This window comes from Orycteropus afer, unplaced genomic scaffold (genome assembly GCF_000298275.1).
Source record: "Orycteropus afer afer isolate SDZICR_OR568_19922 unplaced genomic scaffold, OryAfe1.0 scaffold00027, whole genome shotgun sequence".
Lineage (NCBI taxonomy): Eukaryota > Metazoa > Chordata > Mammalia > Tubulidentata > Orycteropodidae > Orycteropus > Orycteropus afer.
In genome coordinates this window covers 12,797,825-12,815,534 of record NW_006921614.1, presented here as the reverse complement: position 1 = coordinate 12,815,534, position 17,710 = coordinate 12,797,825, and the positions used below count along the sequence as shown (strand labels likewise).

The following is a 17,710-nucleotide window of genomic DNA, read 5'->3' as shown; positions in this document are numbered from 1 at the left end:
GGGCAATCTACTTCCGTAGTGGTACTGCTTCAGAAACCCAAGGAGGGGTCACTATGAGTCAGGTCTGATTCGACGGCACATAACAACAACAATAACAATGATGTTGAATGTCTTTTCATGTTCTTATTTCAACTTCTTTAGTAAAATGCTACTTCATGTCTTTTCCCTATTTCTAATTGGATTCTTTTATTTTTTTGATCAGTAGACGATAAACACCATTTTATCTTATTCATAGAAACAGTAACTAGGGTCTCTAAACTGCAGTTCTAATAGTCCAAACTACCCCCAGAAAAAGCATCTGGAAAAAAGCAGCATTATGGTAGTGACATTCTGTATTAGAAATCTAAATCCTATCAGCTCCTTTACCTGAACTGCAAAAATCCAGGGAATTACTATCATTAAATGTTTATTGCTGATTGGATCAGAAAAGCTACTTTATAATTTTATACCATCAAAACTAACCCAACTAAGTTATAAGCTTTAAAAACTGTTTAATTTTTTTTTAACTTTTTATTATGAGTTGGATGAAAGCTTACAGAGAAAATTGGTTTTCTATTCAACAAGTCATAGACATTTTGTTTCATGACATTGATTGCAATCCCACAGTGTAATAACATTCTTCCTCATTCCTCATTCCCATGTCCATTCATCATTCTTTCCTATCCCTTCCTACCTTCTGAGCTTTATCCCTGGGCAAATGCTGCCCTTTTGAACTCGAATGGTTGATTATTCTAAGGGGTGCATGCCTCCATGGTGTTCACCTTATAGGCTTGTTTATGGTTTGGCTGAAAGTTTAGCCACAGGGTAAGTTCATTTCCAACCTTGAAGGATGACTAAGGCCCATAGTCTTGGAAGTTCCACCAGTCTCTGTCAGACCAGTTAGCTTGGTCATTTTTTTATGATTTTGACTTTTCTTGCATATTTTTCTCCCCCTCTATCCAGGACCAACTATTGTGATCTCTTTTAGGTCGCTAGTGGTAGTTGGGCACCATATAATTCTTACTGTCTCAGGGTGTTGGAGGCTGTGGTTCATGTGGTCCATTAGTCCTTTGGACTAATTGTTTCCTTGAGTCTTTGACTGTCTTCACTCTTCTTTGATGTGGATATAGAGAGACCAATATTTGGACCTTACATGGCCATTCACAAACTTTTTAAGACAGTAGTCATTAGTCACCAAAGTAGGATTGTCTTTGTGGACTGTCTTATGCTAGTTGACCTGATGTCCCCTCAGACTATGGTCCTGAGCTTCCAGGTCCAGCTATTCTCTCAAGATGTTTGGTTATGCCTAAGAAGTTTTCATGACTTTGCCCCCTTTATGTTTCACTATATTCATGGATATATTTGCAGCACAAAAATATACATATGTAGACATGTCCTCCATCAATGCTATATGTATTTGTGGGTATAGACTCATTCACCTTCCCAGTCCTGTTCAGCTTGTATGTCTGTCTTTGTAACCATTTATAGATTATTGTTAATACTGTTATTGCAGAATTGTGTATGTAATAGTATTTAACCTTTTTTGCCTTTAAATCTTGTGCTTTTTCCAGTGTCTTCCTTTGCCTTGATCATGTTGCGCTGGCCTCCTTATTCTAAATTGACTGTCTCTTCACTCAAGTTAGTAAGTGTCTACTAAGTAGTTTGACAGTTACCCTCTCTTACCCTCCCACCAATTCTTCGAAGAATGTTTCTTTTTATGTATAAACTTTTTCTTGACTTTTTATAGTAGTGGTCTCATATAATATTTGTCCTTTTGTGATTAATTCCACTTAGTATAATGTCCTCCACGTTTATCCATGTGCTTGAACAATCTCTCTCAGATAGATCAGCACAAGGCCGGTCCCCATGAGGTGGAGGTCAAAGATGTCTCAAATGCCCAAACTACCGTGCCAGTCCATCATTTCAGACATTAACTCCTACTCCTCCTCCTAGTAATTTTCCCTATCTTAGAGTTCTGTATTTCACTGTAACACCTCACAGAACTCAGACACCGAAGGGATCGTCTAACGTAGTAGTGGTGGAGGCTGGCAGGCTGGCGAGTCCTAGGTCCATTAGTGGATCTGGGAGATCCTCCCAATTCTCAGGGTTTGATGAGCCTTGATCAGCAGATCAGATAACGGCTGCTGTCCCAAATCCAGTGAGATGAGGCTGAGCAAAAACACAGAACCGGAGCAAGAGGAGGGCGAACCTTCCCAGGAGAAAGCTAAGGGTGGTGATTTGAATTATATCCTCCAGCAGTTATACTGGACTCAGGACACATTCTACCTGTGTTTCTCTGACAGAAATAACCCAAGTGGGAAGCTTTAACAATCAGCAGCTCAAGACAAATCCCACCACCTAGCCGAATGCCAGTCATTATAGGGAACAATTACTAGCAGCTGCCCAGCCAAGTTGACACCCGACCTTAACTACCATACCACCCCAAACAGGCATGGATAATAGGATTTACAATACATCACAGAATGGAGGACAATGGGTAGAAGGGCCACATCAAGCAATTCACCATACCATGTTACAAGGTGTTTCACAGATTCATCATTATTTTTTTAATGTGTTTTATTTAAATATAATTTATGTACAGTAAAATACACAAAACTAAAGTGACATGGGTCAATGCTTTTTTTTTTTTTTTTGCAGTGTTCCCTCTCCTCCCCTCCTACCCCTGGCAACCAACAAAGAAAGTTTCCCTCCATATATAAACCTTTCCTTGACCCTCCACAACAATGAACCAATACTATATTTGTCCTTCTGTGATTGACTTACTTCACTCAGCATAATGTCCTCCAAGTTCATCCATATTATGCAGTGTTTTCCAGATTCCAGATTATTCTTTAGTGCTACTTAGTTTTGATTTGCATCTCTCTGATGGCCAATGATTGTGAGCGTCTCTTCGTGTATTAGCTGACCACCTGAATATCCTCCTTAGTGAAGTGTCTATTCATGTCTGCTGCCCATTTTTCAATTGGATTGTTAATGCCTTTGGTGTTGAAGCCTTGGAGTTTTCTATAAATCTTAGAGATAAGTCCCTTGCCAGATATGTAATTATTGGCAAATATGAATTTATTGCTGTCATTTTTGTTATATGCTTTTTTGTGGTGTTGATTTCTTTGTTCCATATAATTTTCTATGCTGAGCACATTTTGTTATGAATTGTGTTATCACTTCCTTTGTTGCTATTGTTTTAGTATTTGCTAAATATTTGTGCTGGTCCTCTTTCTTCTTTTGATGCGAAGGTTTATCGTTTTTCTTTGAGGGTACCCTGTGATTTAGTTTTCTTCCCAAGTTTAGAACAGGCCGTTCTATCTTGTAGTTTTCTTGATATCCCTACCGTCTAGAAGTTCTGTAACAACACAGTTTTTTGACTCTTTTTAGTTTGTGGTTGTCCTCATTTGTCAATTGATGTCTCTGGTTCCCTGTTTACAATCTTGTAGGCTTCTTTACTTTGGATAATTCATAGCTGGGTTGCTTTCTGGGTTATATATATGTGTGTAAATGGTCAGTTGTTGGTTTTTGTTGGTTCTCTGTCCAAAGGACTCCCTTTAGCATCTCTTGTAAGGTTGGTCTGGTTTTAACAAATTCCCTTAATTTCTGCTTATCTGGAAATGTCCTAATTTCACCATCATGTTTGAGGGACAGTTTTGCTTGGTACATAATGCTTGGTTGGAAATTTTTCTCTTTCAGTGTTTTATATATACCATCCCATTATCTTCTCACCTGCATGTTTTCTGCCGATAAACCCGAGCTTAGTCTTATTGGTTGCCCCTAGTAGGTAACTTTTCATTTTTCCCATGCTACTCTCATAATTGTTTCTTTGTCTTTGGTTTTGGTGAGTTTGATGATGATATGTCTTAGTGATTGTCTTTTGGGGTCTATCCTGTTTGGGGTTCGTCAGACTTCCTGAATGGATATATTCTCATCTTTCATCATATCAGGGAAGTTCTCTTCCAACAAATCTTGGACAATTTTCTCTGTGGTTTTATTATTCCGTTCCTGTTCTGGAATTCCAGTGACACGTAGGTTATTCCTTTTAATGGTATTCCACATGATCCTTAGTCTTTCTTCATTTTGTTTTGATCTTTTTTCAGATTAATCCCTTTCCAAAGAAGTATTCAGGTATTTGTCTTCAGTCTCATTAATTCTCTCTTCTATTGCATCAATTCTACTCCTTTGCCCTTTTAATGTGTTATCTATTTCTGACAATTTCGTATTAATCCTCTGGATTTCTATATGTAGATTTTGAATCATTTATAGTTTTCATTTATTTTGTCATTTTGTTCTTGTATTTTCTTCCAAAATTGTTCTAGGGTTTTGTCTGTGTTTTCCTTGATCTGTCTCTCAATACTTTGAAGATACCTAAATATAATTCTTTTGAATTCCTTATCAAAGAGTTCTAATGCTGCTTCTTCCTCAGATACATGTTCTGGGTCTGTATCCTGGTCCCATGTTTCTTCTGCTTTATCTTGCTTCTTTGTGTGGACTGTGATGCTCTGTTGTCTCCAAGACATGGTGACATTTTTGTCTTTATATTTAATTGATGATTGTATGTTGGAGTGACTTGCCCATCATTTTCATTTTCTTTGTTTTGTTTGTATGTTATCTACATAAGCAGGGTACTGTGCTGTGCTCCTCTATTCACTAGTTGACAGCCCTGTGCACTCACCACCTGTCTCCTTTCCTATTGTCAGCCTCTCGTATGTCCCTGCTGACCTTGGCAGCAGATTTTATTCTTAGGTCCCTGGAATCTGAATGAGAATGCTCACTTTAAAATCCCAAACGGTTGCCACTTGTAAAGATTCAAAATGGCCATGCCCTTGGTCACTTTAAATATCCAAAATGGCCACTGCTTGTAAACAGTCAAAATGGCTGTGCCCTTGGTAACCTTAAATATCCAAAATGGCCACCACTTGTAAACATTCAAAGTGGCTGCACCCTCAGTCACTTTAAATATCCAGAATGGCTGCTGCATGTAAATAACCAAAATGGCTGTGCTCTCCAGAGAGCAGAAAGTGAACAGCTCAGGTTATCTCCCTCCTTGCTGTTTCCCTTCCTAGTCATAGGCCACCAGCGCAGTCATCCCTGCAGCCCTTGGTGACCAAGACTGATCTTTAGGTCAATTCTCAGGTCCCAACACCACTTGGAAATATTCCAGCGGTTGGTCCTGTCAGAGTAGCTGACAGTCCACAGCTCTGACCTTCTCTGTACGCATTGTTTTCGTTCAGGTTTTTCCACTGGTTAGTGCCTAACCCACTTCTGTATAGTTCCTTTCAAAGGTCAGTGCTCCAGGATTATCTTCTGTATCTCTGTCAACTGGTTTTTCTTTTCTTTGTTGAAGAGGGTCTGTGTCGCTTGTCTGCCTGTTCCTCCATCTTACTGGAAATTATCATCATTATTCTTAAATGTTGCATGTTGCATAGTATTCCATTGTGTGTGTTGTACCATAGTTTGTTTATCCAGTCTTATGTTGATGAGCCCTTAGGTTGTTTCCACTTTTTGGGTATCATGAATAATGTTGCAGTAAACATGGGTATGCATATATCTGTTTGTGTCAGGCTTTTATTTCTGTAGGACATATACCTGTAATGGGGTTGCTGTATCATATGGTATTTTTATTTCCAAATTTTTAAGGAAATGCCATACCATTTTCCACAGTTGCACCATTTTACAGTCCACTAGCAGTATATGAGAATTCCAGTATCTTAACACCGTTGCTGGCATTTGTTGTTTTGTTTTTTTGATTGATAGGAGTGTTTTTGGAGATTGTTTTAGATCGTCTGTGTAGACAGTCATGTCACCTGCAAATAGAGGCAGTTTTATTTCTCCCTTTTTGATCGGTAGTTTTATACACACACACACACACACCCCGTTTTTTTTTTTTTTTTTTGCTTTATGGTTCTGGCTAGAACTTCCAGCACTAACTTGAATAAGAGTGGTGAGAGTGGGTATCCTTGTTTTGTTCTTGATTATAGTGGAAAGCAGACTGTTTGTTGTTTTGTTATGTGCCATCGAGTCGGACCTGACTCATAACGACCCCTCCTTGGGTTTCCGAGGCGGTATCACTACGAAGTAGATTGCCCAACCTTCCTTCCAAGGAGTGGCTGGTGGGTTTGAACCACCAGCCTTCTGGTTAGCAGTCAAGTGCCTTAGGCACTATGTTATCAGAGCTTCCATTCAGACTGTAGGTACTCTGTATTCTATCATGTTGAGGAAATTCACATCTATTACTATTTTTCTGAGAATTTTTTTAATTATAAGTACATGTTAAATTTTGTGAAATGATTTTTATGCATCAGTAAATAAGATGTGATTTTTTCTTATTTAGCTATTTATGTTTGTGAGTATAGCTTATTACTATGGTAGAGTACATTGATTGAGACTTTAATACTGAGCCAACTTTGCATCTGTGGAATAAACACTACTTACTCATAATATATAATTTCTTTTTATATATTGCTGAATTAAGGATTTTTGTGTCTGTGTTCTTGAAAGGTACTGATCTAGTTTTCCTTTATTGTATTATCTTTGACTGGTTTTTATGTCAGGGTAATACTAGCTTCATGAAATGAATTGGGAAGTGTTCCTTTTCTATTTTCTAGAAGAGGTTATGTAGAATTGGTGTTAAAAAAATCTAAACAGTTTTTAAAGCTTATAACTTGGTTGGGTTAGTTTTAATGCTGTAAAAATATAAACAAGCTTTTCTGATCCAATCAGCGATTGGTGTTAACAGTTGATCAGACTCTGCATACAACCATCTGGATGTGGAGATTTCTTTTGGGGGAGTTTTTAAGTTGTGAAGTTAATTTCCTTAATAGTTACATGGCTATTTAAATTATTTCATACTGGGTGACTTGTGGTAATTTGTGGTTTTGGGAGGGGAGTGATCCAGTTCTTCTAAGTTGTCAAATTCATGTGTGCAGTGTTGTTTACATTCCCTTATTATCCGTTGATGTCTGCATGATCTGTAGTAATATCCTGTTTCAGTCCTGATATTGGTAACTTGTATCTTTTCTTCTTCTTTTCCTTTGGCAGTCTTGCTAGAGGTTTGCCAGTTTTATTGATTTTTTTCAAAGAACCAAGTTTTTGATCCTTTGAATTTTCTCTGTATTTGTTTGTTTTCTGTTTCATTGATTTCTGTCTTTAGTGTTTCCTTCCTTTTATGTGCTTTGGGTTTATTTTGTACTTGTCTTTCTAGATTCTTGAGATGGGAATTTAAATTATTAGTTTTGAGATCTTTGCTCTTTTCTGATGTGTGCATTTAGTGCTGTAAATTTCCCTCTCAACATTCTAGTTGTGTGTGACGAATTCTGGTATGTTTTACCTTTCTTCACTTCATTGTTTTGTTGTTGTTGTTTGGTTGGTTGGTTGTTGGTTTTTTACTTCCCTTGATGGTTCTTCTTTGACCTGTGGATTATTTGTAAGTTCACTGTTTAGTTTTCATGTGTTTGGAGATTTTCCTGCTATCTTTCTGTTTTTGACTCTGTTAGTTCCATTATGATTGGAGAACACATTCTGTATGATTTTAGTTATTTCAAAATTATGTGTGTGTGTGTGTGTGTGTGTTTTCCCAATGGCCTACAATAGGATCTATCTTGGCATATGTTCTGTGGGCACTTGAAAAGAATGTGTATTCTATTATTGCTGGTTAGAGTGTTTTATAAATCTTAGTTAGATCCTGTTGGTTGATGGTGTTGCATTCATCTGTATCTTCACTTATTTTCTTACTAGTTGTTCTTTCTATTGTTCAAAGAGGTGTCCAAGTCTCTTAACTATAATTGGAAATTTACGTATTTCTCCTTTAGTTATATCAGTTTTTGCTTTACATATTTTACAGTTCTCTTGTTTGGGGCATATTCATTTAGAATTGCTATGTCTTCTTAGTGATTGCTCTTTTTCTCATAAGTAATGCTCCTGTCTGTCTCAGGTAATTGTCTTTGCTCTGGAATCTACTTTAGCGTATATTAATATGTCCATGCTGTTTTTTTTTTTTTTTATTAATGTTTGCATTATCATTTTCTGTACTTTCACTTTAAGCTGTCTATATAGTTATATTCGGGATGAATTTCTTATAGATAGCATATAGTTGGATCTTGTATTTTTAGATTTACTCCACAAATCTCTGTCTTGTAATTAGTGTACTTAGACCATTTACATTTAATGTAATTATTGTTAGTGCTCAAGTCTTTCATTTTATTTTTTTTTGTGTTCTAATTTTTTCTGTTTTTTGCTTCTCCATTTTCTTTTTCTCATTTTTCTGTGGGTTCTTAAACATATTTTTAAAAATAATGTTTAGCTCTTTATATAGCTTCTTAGTGGATGTTGTAGATATTGCATTATCTACACATAACTTAGGAGCTCTGGTAGCATAGTGGCTAAAGCACTTGACTGCTAACCAGAAGGCTGGTGGTTCAAACCCACCAGCCACTCCTCGGAAGGAAGGTTGGGCAATCCTACTTCCGTAGTGATACTGCCTCGGAAACCCAAGGAGGGGTCGCTATGAGTCGGGGCCGACTCGATGGCACATAACAACAACACACATAACTTATTACAGTGTACTGATGACATCATTTTACCAGTTCAAGTGAGGTATAGAAACCTTACCTCCTTTTATTTTCTTTTACCATCTGCTATATATAATTGTCTTAAATATTTCCTCTAATACCTTTAGAACCCATCAGACAGTGTTACAATTTTTGCTTCACCATCAAGCATAGGTGAGAAAACTCAAGATAAGAAGGAAAACCTATCATATTTACCCATATTTTTGCTTATTGTGTTTCTCCTTTTGGTTTGTCTATGGTGTCTTCTTTTATTGTTTATTTTCTGTTTAGCCATTCTTTTAGGGTGAGTCTGCTGGTGATAAATTGTCCTAGTTTTCCTTCATCTGAGAATGTTTTCAGTTTTCCTCTTTCCTGGAGAATATTTTCTTGAATGTAAGAGCGTAGGTTCACAGTATTTTCTTTCAGTGCTTGAAAATATTATGCCATTTCCTCCTGTTGTTGTTGTTAAGTACCATTGAGTTGTCATCAACTCATAGTGACCTTACGTACAACAGAACAAAACACTATCTGGTCCTGTGCCAGCCTCGTGATCCTTGCAATACCTGAGCCCATCATAGCAGCCACTGTGTCAGTCTATCTTTTTGAGGGGCCTTCACCTTTTTTTCTGGCCCTCTGCTTTACTGAGCATGGTATCTTTCTCCAGAGAATGGTCCCTTCAGTAAGATTTTACTTGCATCTGATAGTAATAATATGGTTTGATAATTTTCACATTGTGAGGGATCACCTTTTTTTGGATTGGGTACAAATATGGACCTCTTCCAGTCAGTTGGCCAGGTCTTCCAAATCTCTTGCCATAGCCAAATGAGTGCCTTCAGCATGGCATCCATTTGTTGAAACATCTCAATGGATAGTCCAGTAATTTCTGGAGCCTTGTTTTTCACCAGTTCCTTCAGTGCAGGTTCAACTTCTTCCTTCAATACCATTGGTTCTTGATCATATGCGCCTCCTGAAATGGATGAACATTGACCAATTCCTTTTGGTACAATGACTCTGTGTATTCCTTCCATCTTCTTTTGATATTTCCTGCATCATTCAATATATTGCCCATAGAATCTTTCAGTATTGAAACTTGAGGCTTAAATTTTTCCCTCACTTCTTTCAGCTTGAGAAATGCTGAGCATGTTCTTCTCTTTTGGTTTTCTAACTCCATGTTTCTGCACATTTCATTATAATAATCAACTTTGTCTTCTTGAGCTGTTCTTTGAAATCTTCTGTTCAGCTGTTTTATCTTGTTGTTTCTTCCATTTACTTTAGCTACTCTCTATTCAAGGGCAAATTTTAGAGTCTCTTCTGACACCATTTTGGTCTCTTCTTCCTTTCCTGTCTTTTTAATAACCTTTTGCTTTCTTCATGGATGATGTTATTGATGTCATCCCACAATTCTCTGGTTTTCAATCATTGGTGTTCTGTGCATCATATCTGTTATTTAGATGGTCTCTAAATTCAGGAGGGATATAATAAAGGTCATATTCTGCCTCTTGTGGACTTGTTTTTAATTGTCTTCAGCTTCAACTTGAACTTCCATATGAGCAGTTGATGGTCTGTTACACAATCTGCTCCTGACCCTTTTTTTTTTTTTTGGCTGAAGATATTGAGCTTCTCCATCATGTCTTGCCACAGATGAGTCAGTCTGATTCCTTTGTTCTCTATCTGGCGAAGTCCATGTGTATAGCTGCCGTTTGTGTTATTGAAAAAAAGGTATTTGCAATGAATAGGTTGTTGGTCTTGCACAATTCTATCATGTAATCTTCTGTGTTATTTCTATCACCAAGGCTATATTTTCCAGCTACCAGTGATTCTTCTTTGTTTCCAACTTTTGCATTCCAATCACCAGTGATAGTCAACACATCTTGATTGCATATTTGGTCAATTTCTGATTGCAGAAGTTGGTAAAAATCTTCCATTTCCTCATCTTTGGCTTTGGTGGTTGGTGTGTGAATTTGAACAATGGTAGTAGTAACTGGTCTTCCTTGTAAGGGTACTTCCTCTTGGCCTCTATTGTTTTGGATGATAAATCCACTGTAATTTTAATTGCTTTTTCCTTATGATATGTTGTCATTTTTTTGTGTGTGGCTGCTTTCAAGAATTTTTCTTTGTCTTTATTTTCCAGAGGTTTAATTATGATATGTGTTGGTGTGAATTTCTTTGAGTTTATTGTTTTTGGGCTTTTTGCTCAGCTTCTTAAATTTGTAGGCTTAGATACTTTGCCACATGTGGGGAGTTTTCAGCCATTATTTGAGTATTTTTTTTCAGCCCTACTCTATATCTTCTTTCTTTGGAACTCTGATGACATAAATGCTAAATCTTTTGCTATGGAACCATAAGTCTCTGAGGGTCTGTATTATTTCCCTTGAGTTTATTTTTGCTCTGTTGTTCTGATCAGGTAATTTTCAATTGGTCTCTCTTCCATTTCACTGATTTTCTTCTTTTCCCTTCTTTCTGTTGTTGAGTCCATCTACTTAACCTTACCTACTGAACCAAGGATTTTGTTTTACTTGGATCCACAGTCAGTGTCCAGCAGTCAGGAAATCAAATGATGTATTGGGTAAATATGCTACAAAAGACCTCTTTAAACTGTTAAAAAGTGAAAATTTCACTTTGAGGACTAAGATGCACCTGACCCAATCCATGTGTCTTAATTATTTAGTGCTGCTATAATGGAAATACCATAAATGGGTGGCTTTAACAAACAGAAATTTGTTCTCTCACAATTTAGGAGGCTAGAAGTCTGAATTAAGGATATTCACTTCAGGGGAATGCTTTTTTTCTCTGTCAACTTTTGGAGATGATCCTTGTTACAGTCTTCCCCTGGGATAAGAGTTTCTCAGTACATGAAACCATGTCAGTAAACTCAGACTAATCCAATTTTATATTCCTTGCACCATTATCACACATCCTTGATAGCCATTCCCATACACATTTTCCAGGTTTCTGTTTATGCATATTAGAAAAATCAGACAGTTCTTTTGGAGAGTAGTATACCTCTTCCTGGGTCACACTTTATATCTCACCTTTTGGGGCTTACTGGGACTTAAATCTAATTATAGGTATAGAAGCAAAAGTAGGTGGTGAGGATGGGTCCTGAGAACATACAGCAATGTCTTTTAAGGCATCTGCGTCAGGTGCTGCCCCAGGTGCTACCCCAGGCAATAGGTCAGACAAAGACTTATCAGGCACAGCTGAGTTAATCTCATCCTATGGGGCTGAGAGATCTGATTCTGTTGGCAGGAGTGAGTCAACAGAATTTAGGGGCTAAATTTCCCCAGCTTTCTGATTATCTGCCCATATGTCCCCATTCCAAGTTTCAGGATCCCATTTCTTTCCAATCAATGCCCTCACTTTAACTTCAGACATGATTCCAAGTTGGGAATTCAAATGGTGTTGTTGTTCAATCCCACTTAATGATAAGACTTTGTGTTTGTTTTTCAGTAATACCAGCTCTTTTACTATGAGGAATAAGGCTTTCCTTTAGGGCACAAGTGGCAAATTTCATTTCCTGTGTGTGATGCTTCTGTCTCTGAAATCCTGATCTCATCTCTTTCTTTTACCACTTTGCCTAGTGAAATAGGACCAATCAGCCAACTTCCCTAAACTTCATATTCTGACAAAACTAGAAAAGTTTCAAACATGCAATCACCCAGAGACCTGCTTCTAATCACTACTTGATCTATTGGTGCTCATAATTTTCATATTAATATTGCCACCTCATGCCATGGATTAGCAGCACCCTCTTTACTAATGGAGTCAGAGTCATCAGCACCTTTAAGACTAGTCAGACTTGAGAATGAATTTTTAAATCTTTATGATTTTGTTTCTCTAGAATCACTCTCGGTACTAAATGTCTTAGGCTGCATTCTCTAGAGAACCAAAAGCAGTGAAGCTTATGTATGTATGTATGTATATGTGTATATATATACAGTGAGTGAGAGAGATTTATCTCAAGGAAATAGCTTATGTAGTTGTAGAGTTTGGCAAGTACTAAGTTTGTGAATCATTCGTCAGTCTGGAGGCTTCTTCTGAGTCATGTAGCTGCTGGCTAATGAATCCAATATTGACAGGTCAGATGGCAGGCTGCTGTCCCATGGGCTGCAGAGGCTGAAAATCCATTATTGACAGTTAAGATGGCAGGCTGCTATCTCACAGGCTAGGAGGCTAATGAATCACAAGATTGGTGGGCAATATGGCAGGCCATTGGCTCACATTCCAAGAACTGGAGTCAGATGATGATGAGCAAAATGCAGCCTCCAGAGCAAGGAAAAGGCCAGAGTGCTTAGACAGAATGTCCATATATACTGGATGCAGGCCACACTCCTGAAGAAACTTCCTTTCAATTGATTGCTCATAGCAGATCTCATCATGGAGGTAATTAATTTTATCAGATCTTATCTTGGAGGTGATTACTTTATATTAGATCACAAAATGGGGGATGATTACATCATTACATAACTACCAAACTACTTTATAACTGCCAAACCACTGAGAATCATGGCCCAGCCAAGTTGACCCATACCCTTAACAATCCATCATAGTATTTTCTATTGCTTCATATGTACCGCAAAATCTGGATAATGAATAAGGAAGACTGAAGAAGAGTTGATGCATTTTGAGTTTTGGATCTTGGCTGAAAGCAAAAAATACCAGAATGATATTTACTTATGTTTTATTGACTGTGCAAAAGCATTCAGTTGTGTGGATCATAACAAATTATAGATAACATTGAGAAGAATGGGAATGCCAGAACATTTGATTGTGCTCATCAGGAACCTGTACACAGACCAGGAAGCTATTGTTCAAATAGAAGAAGGGAATACTGCATGTTTTAAAATCATGAAGGGAGTGCATCAGGGTTGTATCCTTTCACCATACTTACTCAATCTGTATGCTGAGCAAATAATCCGAGAAGCTGGACTGTATGAAGAAGAACGTTATCAGGATTGGAGGAAGACTCATTAACAACCTGTGATACGCAGATGACACTGATGAAGATTAAAGACTACACTCCACAGTATGGATTACATCTCAACGTAAAGAAAATGAAAATCCTCACAAATGGACCAATAAGCAGCATCATGATAAATTGAGAAAAGATTGAAGTTATCAAAGACTTCATATTACTTGGTTCCACAATCAACACCAGTAGAAGCAGCAGTCAAGACATCACATGACGTATTGCACTGGGCAAATCTGCTGCAAAAGACCTCTTTAAAGTGCTGAAGATAAAAGATGTCTCCTTGAAGACTGAGGTGCGCCTAACCCAAGCCATGGTATTTTCGGTCACCTCATATGCATGTGAGACCTGGACAGTGAACAAGGAAGACTGAAGAAGAGTTGATGCTTTTGAGTTGTGGTGTTGGCAAAGAATACTGAAAGTGTCATGGACTGCCAAAGGAATGAGCAGACAGTAGAATGCTCCTTGGAAGCAAGAAAGGCCAGACTTTGTCTCACCTAGTTTGGTCATATTGTCAGAAGGGACCACTCCCTGGACAAGGATATTATACTAGGTGAAGTGGTGGGTCAGCGAAGAAGGAGAAGGCCCTCAACAAGATGGATTGACACAATGGCTATAACAATGGGTTGGTTCAAACATAGCAATGATTGTGAGAGTGGTGCAGTACTGGGCAGTATTTTGTTCTGTTGTACATAGGGTTGCTATGAGTTGGAGCTGACTCAGTGGCACCTAACAGCAAAAATGGGTTGGAAGTGCAAATCCAAGGTACTCTTATGGTCACTGCCGACCATGCAGGAGTGGAGATGCTCATTACCAGCTAGTAGAGATGAAAGTCCTGGCTGCTCATTTGGCCTTCTTTGACATCAACCCAGTGGGGGTGTTTGGATACGTCATCACTGCCTTAGGAGGTTGGAAGTATATGCTCTTTACAGAGCCTTTGCTGGTGTGGGTGGGGATGGAGCCACAATATCTTCTGTTCTGCCTGGCTAGAGAACAACAGTTACTGTCTAAAAGTTTTGTATCTTTATAGGCTGCCATTTGCTGAATTCTTTGGGTTAAGAGAAGAGGATTTTGTTAGGGCTTTTTTTTTTTTCCAGTCGAAATCTGAAATACATGAAGCAAAAAGAAAACCCACTGCTATGTTTTTCCTCAGGTTCCAGGGTCCCTAGCTGTTCTGCTTTCTTCTCTCTACCTCTCTGGGTTTTCTTATATTTGTTTAATTTATAGTATCTAGGACTTCTGTTCTAATTAGTGGGAGGAATAAGGAAAAATGTATCTACTTCTTCTCATTAGAAGTACAAGTTGTCTTTTCCTTGTAATCTAATAATGGTAACCCTTTACACTGAATCTTTATTCTGGGTATCTCTTCTTATATAAATTGAATACACCCACTCTTACTCACTTGGAGATGAACTCATATCTGGTATAATTAGGAGGAGCTGTTGGTTTCCAGTGCTCACCTATTCTTTGTTCTATCTAGTCATTAGATCTGTTCATCTTTTTATCAGAGTAAGTGATTTAGAGTTGAAAATTTTCTTTCTTTCTTTTTTTTTTTTTATTGTGATTTGGGTGAAGATTTACAGAGCAAATTCACTTTCCATACAGCAGTTTACATATACTTTGTCTCATGTCATTGACCACAGTTTACCACAATGCAACAGCTCCCCTCCCACTTCCTCCCCATAGTTACCTCTTCCCAGTGTCCATCCCTCCATACACTCCTGCACCCTGAGCTGTCTCCCTGTGCATAAGCAGCCCTTCTTTCTCCCATGATTATTCTCTCCAAGGAGTATATCTACTTGAGGTAAATGTTTAACTCATATGCCTATATTTTGTTTGGCTGGAAACCACAGGTGTGGGTTCAATTCTAGACCTGAGAAATTTTTCTTATACTGCTTTAGCCATAGATTAATGTAAGAAATTTATCTATAATAGTTTACTAATATTTTATTTTTGAAAATAATTAAGAAACTCAAAGTACTATTTTTTTTTTTCATATAGGGATTGAAGAAAATTTCAGGTCTTTTTATTTAAAACAATTAAAAGAAAATATAGAAGAGGATGTGAAAAGTTTAAAGGTAGGTAATATAACAAAAGCTGAAAATCTTAACATGTCAAAATACATCAATCATGAAAACCAAAGCAATGTAACTTGTTACTGAGTTTTGAGGTAAGCTAGCTTGGTAAACAAATAAAACAAAATGAGCATTTTTGAGCAAGTATCAAGTTGGCATGCTGGCCCTTTCCTCCATCAAAACTTATGAAATGAGAGAAAATACTATAGCAATATGAAAATAAAAGAACAATATCACAGGAAAAGAATGGAGAGTACCACAGGTGGATCAGCCATTTTTGGGGAATTCTTGAAAGACAGAAAGCTAATAGAATTATGTCTGTTGAGATAGATAATAGAAAAAAAATAAAAGAAAAAGTTTACCCAAAACATAATGATTAGGAAGAAATAAGAGCAAGTCTTGAGCCAACGTATAGAAGAAACAGCATGGTCAACTGGGAAATGGACAAGGAAAGTCATGTGAGAGCCACATTTATGCCAACTAGAAAGGTGTTTCCTCCTCCTGTTGCTCTGCCCTGAGCAACTGATGGCAGCAGCATCTGCCTAGGGCTGAAGCAATGGGCTTGGTATCCAGGGTCCAAAAGGTGTGTCAAACTCCAAGGACCACCTAACTCTAGAGGAACAGAGACTTCACCCACATACACAATCGGGAAAGATGATACTGCTATAACTCTTCGAGCAACAACCCCCATAACCATGAAAGGCAGACTAAGGTAAATAAAACAGGCAGGCAAAGAGAATTTTTAAAATCCAAAAACAACCAAAACAAACGAAACAGACTTTGAGGGAATCCTCTACTGTAAAAGAGAAGTACCCAGTGCGAACCAAGGCAATGCAAGGAATATCAGGCAAGATAGACATTAAGGCAAAAAAGTATCACTACAATCAGGATTACTCTATAATGATAAAACATTTATTCACAGGAAGATAATAACAGCTTTAGGTCTAGATAAGTCCTTGGTATCCTGGCCTTAAAATATACAAAGCAAAAATTGACAGAACTCAGTTATTGCTGAAGGCATACAGCTTTCTACTGTTTATGGTGATGTAAAACTTTTGGAAATAGTGGTGATGATAGTATACCATTGTTGGTGTTGTTATGTGCTGTCAAGTCAGACCCGACTCATAGCGACCCCTCCTTGGGTTTCTGAAGTGGTATCACTACAGAAGTAAATTGCCCAACCTTCCTTCCAAGAAGTAGCTAGTGGGTTTGAACCACCAGCCTTCTGGTTAACAGTCAAGTCCCTTAGGCACTATGCTACCAGAGCTCTTATACCATGGTGAATGTAATTAATGCCTCTTAATTGTACACATAAAAATAGTTAAAACTTCTTGTTGCACATATTTTTTTTGTTATACATATTCTTAAAAAAATTAGAGAAGAAAAAGACAAATCTACAGTCAAAGGTGGAGATTTTAATGCAAATCTCTCTTCAATTGATAGAACAGTCAAAAAATCAGTAAAGATGTAGAAAATTTGAAGAACATGATTAACAGATTGACTAAATGGAAATATATAAAACACTACACCTAATAACTGTAGAATACCTACTTTTAAAGGCTTTTCAAGAACATGCAGAACATTTAAAAAAATTAACCACATACTGGGAAATCAAATGTCTCCACCAGTTTAAAAGGTTTGTAGTAATATAATGTTTTCTGTAATCAGAGGATGTTTTTGACTATTTTTCAAATATGCTAGAAATTAATAACAAAAAGATAATTAGAAAAACTCCACGTGCTTAGAAGTTAAGAAATTACTTTAAGAAATCCCTTGAGTCAAAAAGAGATCAAAGTAGAATTTAAAAATACTTTGAATCTAACAAAAACACTACCTATTAAAAATTGTAGAATACACTTTGCAAAGGAGTGCTTTGTTGTATAGTCTTAAATGTATATATTAGAGAAGACAAAAGGCTGAAAATTAATATTCATCTTAAGAAGAGAGCAAAACCCGGAGGGACCGAGTAGTTGAACCTGTGGGCTTGGGACCATAGTCGCAGGGGACATCAAGCTCAATTGGCATAACATACTGTACAAAACATTGTTCCACCTCCTACTTTGGCAAGTAGCGACTGGGATCTTAAAAGCTAGCAAGCTGCCATCTAGATGCAACAATGGGTCTCTCCTCGT

At 37.5% G+C, this 17,710-nt stretch overlaps 1 protein-coding gene across 1 annotated transcript in view; it reads left to right on the top strand.

Moving 5' to 3' along the window:
- Nucleotides 1-17,710, top strand: part of RIPK1 (receptor interacting serine/threonine kinase 1) — a 46,068-nt gene that overhangs the window by 13,371 nt on the left and 14,987 nt on the right. Inside the window, exon 6 of the mRNA XM_007935366.1 lies at nucleotides 15,505-15,581. Within this exon, the coding sequence (XP_007933557.1) occupies nucleotides 15,505-15,581 (77 nt within the window). The remainder of the gene's footprint in view (nucleotides 1-15,504; nucleotides 15,582-17,710) is intronic.